The 8,483-nt window shown below is 38.2% G+C and overlaps 1 protein-coding gene across 1 annotated transcript; it reads right to left on the bottom strand.

The window, feature by feature from the left end:
- Positions 1 to 731: 731 nt before the first annotated feature.
- Positions 732 to 8,198, bottom strand: rgs18 (regulator of G protein signaling 18). Its single transcript, XM_061243969.1, has 5 exons — positions 7,998 to 8,198; positions 5,985 to 6,089; positions 4,348 to 4,409; positions 2,295 to 2,461; positions 732 to 1,303 (listed from the first exon to the last, which is right to left on the bottom strand). Exons 1-5 carry the CDS (start codon positions 8,117 to 8,119, stop codon positions 1,049 to 1,051), a joined length of 711 nt encoding a protein of 236 aa, XP_061099953.1. The 5' UTR covers positions 8,120 to 8,198; the 3' UTR covers positions 732 to 1,048.
- Positions 8,199 to 8,483: the final 285 nt, after the last annotated feature.

Raw genomic sequence — 8,483 nt, 5'->3', positions numbered from 1 at the left:
TGCTCTATGAGATTGAGACCTGGTGAATGAGAAGGCCATTGAAATACACTGAACTCATTGTCAAGTGTGTGCAACCAGCTTGAGATGATGTGTGCTTTGTGACATGGTGATTTATCCTGCTGAAAGTACAGTAGCTATCAGAAGATGGGCAGACTGTGGGCTTATCGGGATGCACATGGCCAGCAATAATACTCAGGTAGGCTGTTGCATTTAAGCAATGCTAAATTTGTCTTAAGGGACTGAATGTGTTCAAAGAGATCATTCCCCACACCACCAAACCGGCCTGGACCATTGATACAAAGTAGGATAGATCCATGGATCCATGTGCTTTCCACCAAATTTTGACCGTAACATCTACATGTTGCAGCAGAAACCAAGTGTATTTCTCATTAGTAACAGTAATAGGCCATGGGAGCTAGAATGAGTCCTGCCTGGTAAGAAATTACACATATCAGAAACACCAAGGATGCGTCACTCTGCAATACAGTTTTGGTTTCCCACATGTCTAAAAAGCTAATTAAGCTGTCAGTCACTGCCCAATGCAAATTAATTGAGCTCTGTAGACCAACGTTTAATTTTATACTCATATATTTGATCATGCCATATGAGGAGAAAGATTTTTAGTAATAATAATAATAATAATAATAATAATAGCTTACATTTTATTGCATATCTGTAAGTAAAATATGTTTTGTTCAATGAAAATAAACATTTTCTTATTTAAAGAAAAATAAATTATAGTTAAGACTTTATTGACGATTAAACATTCATACACAATAAATACAATTTACAATTACAGAAACACACTTAGACATGGTTAGAGACTTTTATAAATCATTAAATTAATTAAAGCACAGCTACGAGTCTTAAAACAAGATTAATACATTATTTGTCTTTTTAGTATTCACCACAATGCTTGTTTTTTCTTGCTTCTGAATCAAAGACATGACGATAAATAGAACAGAAAGCCATAAAAAGTTTTCACGTAAACATCATGATTCGCTGCAGGAGCAGTGTGGAGCTGACCCCACTGGAGGGCCGTGGCTAGCTACAGCCAGACGTTAGAATCGCCCGTCGCTTCACTGCGCTCGCCGAAGACGTACGACCGTGACCGTCTCCTGTACATGGTGCCAGGGGTCTTTCTGTTGGCAATGCGGAGGTAAATGTCGGAGGTGAGGAATCTTGGGTAGCAGTCATTTTTCATCAGGCTGTAGACTTTGCTCTGTGCCGTGTCAAAGCAGGACCGGGAGGGCTGGAGTATGTTCTTCTTGATTTCCACCTTGGTCGAATAATCGATATTTACCTGCAAGACAAAAGCGGTCATGTCAATTGCACCACGTGCTAACATGCTAAAACATGGTTTGACAGAGAGAGAGACAGTACAGTTTAAGAACTGAAGCATAATCCTGTGTGGATGCATATGCTCCGAGGCTTCTAAGACTCATTCAATTTCATTACTCAGGCATTGAGAAAATCTACTCATTTTCTCCCCTAAATCACATTTGAGGGCATATGACATTTACTCTTATTTAGTCTTGTTAAAATGCACCCCAGGCTGTTCTCTAAAAAGCTTTGCATACTTGATCCCAACATAACTGAAGAGACATTTAATTTAGAGATTAACCTTCATTTAAGTTCTCTGTAAGAATAAAACAACTGACATGCAATGTAAGAGAAAACGTGGTTATAAATATCCAGTACATGCTAAGCAGATAGCCCATGACCCCCGTGTTCAAATAAGGGGTTCAATAAATAGTTGATACATCCAGCCAAGCCACTTCCCTTGGTTTTATGTTTTATTCAGTGATCTGTGAAATTCTCAGGGTGCAATGCTTTACTACTTTGATCTCCAACCGTGGTGCTAGAGATGTGTATATGTTTTCCATCACTGTTAAACTCTATATCACTCAAAATCGCCACAGTGAGCCCTTTACCACTGACAATACATAAACCAGTAATTTAAGAGAAATAGGGGAATGGATTTGCAGGGGCTTTCAAGAGTCATGATTAAAATGTTCTGCCTTAGAATGAAAGTAAATAAACAGCTTGTTGCTGTTCCTTTAAGAAGGTTGAAATAATAATTTATAAAACATTTTTGTTGCCAATAAGAAACAATATTTGCCTACATTTGCCTTCCACTGAACGGGATCAGCTTGATCTATGTAATTGGCAGTACTACCGCAATTAACAATGTCTGAGTGCCCACCGTCTGGCTTTGGAGGCTTAATTAATACTTTCGTCTTGGCTATGAAGTCGAGCCACATGGAATTGCATTGATAGATGAGAGTTCCTACCTCTTTTGGAGAATCAGAGTCAATGTACACAGCATAGATTTGCTTGGCTTTGGAAGTCAGTTTGCTTTCAGGGCTGGTCTCCTTGTAGTCCTCACAAGCTAACCAAAACTCGATATTCTCCTCGCTGAATTGTGTCCTCAGGAACTGGGTGAAGGTTTCCAGGCCATCTACAAGGACAGAGAGATAAAGAGAGGCTGATGCACTCAACACTTATTTTTCAGAAAACAACAGGTCAAAGCCATTTTGAACAGAACCAAGAATGAGCATTAAACGCAGCAGAAGCAATACATAGCACGGAACAGAAGCTGTTGTCATGACAGGGTATGTAGGTTTCTCAGTGACCATGAATTTATTTTAATCTCGGAGGAGGAAGGGTGTCTAAATTGATAGTCTTCACCTCCAGAAGTAGTACCAACTAACAAGTATACTAAAACAGTCTGAAGAAATTATGTGACCGGATTAGACCACTATGGACACATTCAGTGTATTCAACTGTGTCACAGTGTTGGAAGTTGATCAATGATCGATTTGACTAACAGGTTTGCCGTAGTTGGCTCAATATGCAAAAATATGATTTAAAGGACTTGATGCAAACTGGCTACTGACTGATGGGCTATTTTTTGGGGCAGGTAAAATGCCATAATTTGACCAAGATTGACTGCTGATATATGGGCGTCAGTTTCCTGTGCTGATCATCATCAGACAAATCACAAATATTCCAAACTACACCAGACAGAGCAGGTCCCTGTTGAATTCACTGACTATTTTTCAATAATTCATATGTTTAAAAAAAATCACCTCATGTAAAAGAATAAATAGTTGGACTAATTCTTGACATACAATGTCACATGATGGCAAATCAGTGAATGCTGTCGGCTCCTATCATATCAAGAGCAGATAAGGTATGAAGTCACCAGTGACATCTGCCACCATTAATCAGCCATACTTTCACAGTAGGTGTGCATTCAGTCATACTTCATGAGAGTTCTTTGAACTTTCAGAAATGTGTCTACCTACTGCCCTCAAGGTATGATAAAGAACAGTTCCTGCTTACTGCACTGCATTGCAGCCTGTCAAAATGCTTGTCAGAATCCATATAATCAGTGAACTATTGAACCATTGGCTAAGCAAAAAGTAAAATAAAACATACGCTCAATTTTTCCTCAGCTACTTTGAACGTTTCTTGTGAATGTAGGTACAAATTTAAAGTCATACAGGCTATGCAGTTATACATAAGATACCGAAACAGGCATCAAAACTAGAAAATAAGTGTACCATCAACATTTGGGGAGGAAGCTGAAACAAAGTTATGAGTTCAAGCAAATTTAGATTGCAAGGTGAAGGAAATATTTCACAGAGCTTAAATCTCGTCTTAAATGCATTGGTAATGAGTCAGTTTTGACTCTCCTCATTACAAAAATATATTTTCGACAAGCTGTACCTGAAAAATAAAACTCACTCAAAACTAACCAGATTTTTTTTTAGATGTCCAATATTACTGTTTTATTCATGATGCAGCTTGATTCCTGGACATTCAAACTTTGCTGTTACAGAACTGACTGAGCTGCCTTCAGTGGGATAGATTTAACCCTTGTGTAGTCTTAACATTCTGTATACACCCTTTGTCCTAAGGGTGAAAAATGACCCGCCTTCACTAAACCCCAAAAATAAAGCAGCTTAATTGAATTTTAAACCCCAAATCTATTTTTGCATGCAGAAACAACCTGTCACTCATCAGAAACCTGGTGGCGGCTCATTTTTGATCCTTATGACTACACAAGGGTTAAAATATGTATTGTTCCTTTTGGAGTTAACCATGTGGCCTGTGACATGACCTTTTCACCTCTGTGGCAATGGTTAAAAAATGTTCACTCTGGCATATACAGAAACTCTGTAATGGCAAGCAACAAATTGTACATAGGGCTTTGAACAAAAGTAATCGTAAGCTCCATAGACTAACACATCTGTATGTCATGCCACTGACTTATAATTATTAAGTTAAATAACTAGCATACACTAGGATGCAGAGTTTCAATATGTAAAGAAATCTAACCTGAATGAGTTAGTAGTTCTTCAAATGAGTCGCTCCATCTCAATGCTTCCTCTGGTGGGATACTAAAAAAATGAATATAGATGAAAGTATGAATACATTTGAACTCCAACATGCCCACTATAATAATTCCAGCACAATAACAGGCATATTCTAGTGGTAGTGTTTATTGGCAGCGACTATTTCTTTCATCATTCTATCGCTACTTTGGGCATTTTTGTAGGAATATTAAATCATGCTGCCTCCGTGTTACGATCTAATTTTTTTTGCCATTCCCCTTTGCTTTCTGGAAAAGCAGTGCTTAAGCTTTTAAGAGCACAATAATCTCGCAAATAGGCAGCATAGGGTGTCTGTTGAAAATAAATAAATAAATAAATGAAATAAAAGATTGCTTCTGGTGCAGCCTTTTAAATGCTATTGTATAATTGCCTGGCATTAATTCTTAAACACACATGGATTTATTCAGAGCATAGCAGGGACTGCCAGACTGCATGAAACCTGCACTGCATCTCAAAACTTTGGGACCACTTTACTGCACAAGGCAAACCTAATTCTGCATTCCGCTTAGGAATACATAGAGACTATATCTACTGTATCTGTTTCCAGATATTTATATTAGTGCAATTAAAACTCCATTTTAAAAAGCAATTAGAAAAGTATGTATTGCAATAAAGAACCTGAAAGTTCTTCATTTAAAAAAAGGCACTGCAAGCTTGTAATATAAGGATTGTGGATAATGGGTAGGTTCAAACAAGTTGGAACAGATGGTTTAACCCAAGCTTACATTGCTAAAAGCACCAATTCAGTGAGCAAGGAAGCATCATTTGCTTGTCAGAATCCATATAATCAGTGAACTATTGAACCATTGGCTAAGCAAAAAGTAAAATAAAACATACGCTCAATTTTTCCTCAGCTACTTTGAACGTTTCTTGTGAATGTAGGTACAAATTTAAAGTCATACAGGCTATGCAGTTATACATAAGATACCGAAACAGGCATCAAAACTAGAAAATAAGTGTACCATCAACATTTGGGGAGGAAGCTGAAACAAAGTTATGAGTTCAAGCAAATTTAGATTGCAAGGTGAAGGAAATATTTCACAGAGCTTAAATCTTTGAAATCTCTGAAAGTTCTTCATTTAAAAAAAGGCACTGCAAGCTTGTAATATAAGGATTGTGGATAATGGGTAGGTTCAAACAAGTTGGAACAGATGGTTTAACCCAAGCTTACATTGCTAAAAGCACCAATTCAGTGAGCAAGGAAGCATCATTTGCAGCTTCCAGAAATGGTTTCAGGACAGTGTGCAATGCCAGCAAGAAGTTGAGTTCTTTCATGAATTGAAAGAACATTGCATTGAGAGTCAAAACAGGAAGAATTGAGATGTGTGAAAGATGGGATGGAGCCCAGTTGGCAAGAGTTCCCAATGACAGTATCACATTCCTGCGTACAATCCATCAAGGAGTCTGTCACAAAAAGTTTAAAGACAGGTCACTTAAACTTTGTCAGTTTGTCAGTTACGTCAGCATAGCAACTACATTTGCCGCTAAAATGAATAGTTTTGTGAGATCATGTTTTCAAAGCCACAGAACCTTTGAGGTGACACTCAGACACATTTCTGTGGGTTTTGGGGACAGTCTTACTTGGCGGTCTTGGCAGCTGGTTTTTTTTCTGGGCTGACGTTTTCGTGGGACCCTGACCGGGTCATCAGAAGACTCAGCCTGTTTTTCTTCTCCTTGTCTTTAAATCTGAAAGCAAAATTAGCTAAATAAGATTGACGTCTAAGTACGCAGCGCCTGACCAACAATTTAACATAGCATGAGTTATCCAGCACAACCTTGTCCTTGATCTCCCAAAACTATAATAAAGAACCCATTATAATTGATGATAAATGATATTAGCATAGTCATATTGTACAAAATACATGATACAGTCCTTTCTCTTTTCCTTGGAATGCAATAAGGTGGTGGGTTATTACTGGACCCAGGCAAAAATCGTGTTCTATTATTGAATGACTGACATACCTTGTTAAAATGCTCATGTGTAAGATGGCTTACACAGTATGTACGAAGATACAGATAGCTGTATGTGCATGCGTAAGATGGCTTACTGCAAGTGCTATTATAAGCTGGCAGGTTTTTTTCTGTTCGCTTGATTAACAAATAAAAGTGGAAATATTTGCAATTGCAAACCTTACCTAGCTAGCTAGCCTGCTTATTAAGTTTTATCTGATCAATTATTTTATATAGCCTATTGTCAGCTAATTATTATCTTCAATAGTTTTTGCTAGTTTAATTCCTCAGTAGCTACCCAGTAAGCACACATATATCGCCTGACATCGGCACAATGTAATCCAATTCATTGTGAATACATTGTATTGTATTTACATACAGTAGTTTGCTCGCTGGCACTATGTTGCAGCGACAAAGTGTGCTTACTGGGTATACCCAAATAGTTTATCCAGTTACCATAGTTATTGAAAATTGCAGGCTAAAAAAACCCTCACTTAAAAGGTTAAATATAACTCCAGTTTCTATAACTCCATAGGTTACATTCAATCCCTTCATTGAGGCATCTTTTGTACAATCATTGTACAAAATTATGTATCATTCAGAGGCCCCAGTCTGATAACAGGCCAATCGTCCAGAGCAATGCTGAGCTTACAGGAAGAACCAGCCCTGCATACCACTGCTACATGAAGCTGCTGTTTATAGCTTCACAATGACATGAAATGAAGTTCAGGGAACTAGAATGCTGGGCATATAGTGAGAAAATGGCAGTGGGAGTGACCATGTGGTTGACGTTTTGGTGTGAGTCTGCTCGCATGTTATGAGCTTGTATCGAGGTGTCAACCGCATGGCAGCGCATTCTGCAGAACAGGAACACACCAATACCAGTCAACTGCTTGCATCACGTCAGAGGCGGAGTTCGTAGCAGATTCTCGCAAATGCCAAAATTCAAGACCACAAAAATGCATCCAAGATTTAGAAGCGGCTCATAACATACTAGCCATCATCGGGTGACAAAAAGTAACAAAATTGACACAGTTCTCTGTGCAGAGCAAAATGGCCGTGATGGAGTGCCACGTACAATACATTCATATACATGAGTCACCTTCAAGCTCTCTTGCCTCAGCTCTACTGAAAAGGCTGTGTGAAACAAGGCAATCAGGAGTATGCCCTCTTGTTCTAATGTTTAAATGCCAAAATGCCAGCTTGCCAAGCAAAGAAATATTAGAAAAAATAGCGCAACAAAAATGTATTACAAAAAACTTGATGAATTACAAATGCAATCCACTGCATAGCCTGGGAATGGGGAACAAAGGCAAATCTACAGATCACTTTCTGTGCAAACCATAAGCATGGCTTAGTCAGGCTGACTTCATTTCACAAGGTTATTTACCGATATGATCATCTTCGTAAAATCTTCCAAGCATTCAAGGTTAGGTTTTTACTGAATTTTTTGCACAAGTCATGTAAAATGAGAAGACAACAAGGGCCAACTCAGATTGACTTGTGCAATACGATAAAAGGGAAGTTCCACAGCTATTACAAAATGGTTTGTTCTTTTGTATTTATTCATTTACTCTCATTGATCATCCCCAGTTTCTTCCAAATAAAAGCTGTAGACACAAAGAGCATGGTCTTTGAACCTACCTAGTTGTATTTTCGTTGGTTCCTTTGACTGTTAAATCATCTGGACCGAGCATTTTGAAATATGCTTCCTCCTTTGGAGCTGAAAAGTTCAATTGAGGAAATAGAAAAAGAAACGTCTGCATGGTCCTCCTTCTACTTTTGCATATGTTAAAAACGAGACTCCACAGAGAATTGCGTTGCTTGTTCGTGAACAAATGAGAGAACTCCGCTTATAAATCATCTGGCTTGCTGTTTCCCCCTGACCTTTACCACAACTTCCTGCATTAGGAAACTTTACCTCGTTTACTGACTCTGTGTGTTGAGAATTTCCAATCATCTCCACATTTTTGCTGACAAGGGACATGAAGGTGTTTTATAGTTTCCTCACTTTAAACCTGAATACTGTTGTTCTGAATTGTATTGAATGTGTACTTGAATATAAACCAAACTTTAAGTTATCATTGATGCTGTTGTCCCATGTTTTATTGATATAGTGCTGTATATTCA

The sequence above is a fragment of the Conger conger genome, chromosome 5 (assembly GCF_963514075.1).
Source record: "Conger conger chromosome 5, fConCon1.1, whole genome shotgun sequence".
Taxonomy (NCBI): Eukaryota; Metazoa; Chordata; class Actinopteri; order Anguilliformes; family Congridae; genus Conger; species Conger conger.
This window is presented reverse-complemented; position numbering and strand designations above follow the sequence as displayed.

Excerpts from the sequence above, each read along its gene's own strand:
- rgs18 (XM_061243969.1), bottom strand. The coding sequence starts at position 8,119 with ATGCAGACGTTTCTTTTTCTATTTCCTCAATTGAACTTTTCAGCTCCA. Across the intron at positions 4,410-5,984 it reads CCAGCTGCCAAGACCGCCAA|TATCCCACCAGAGGAAGCAT; the intron begins GTAAGACTGTCC and ends TCATTTTTTTAG. Across the intron at positions 2,462-4,347 it reads AGAACTACTAACTCATTCAG|ATGGCCTGGAAACCTTCACC; the intron begins GTTAGATTTCTT and ends CTGTCCTTGTAG.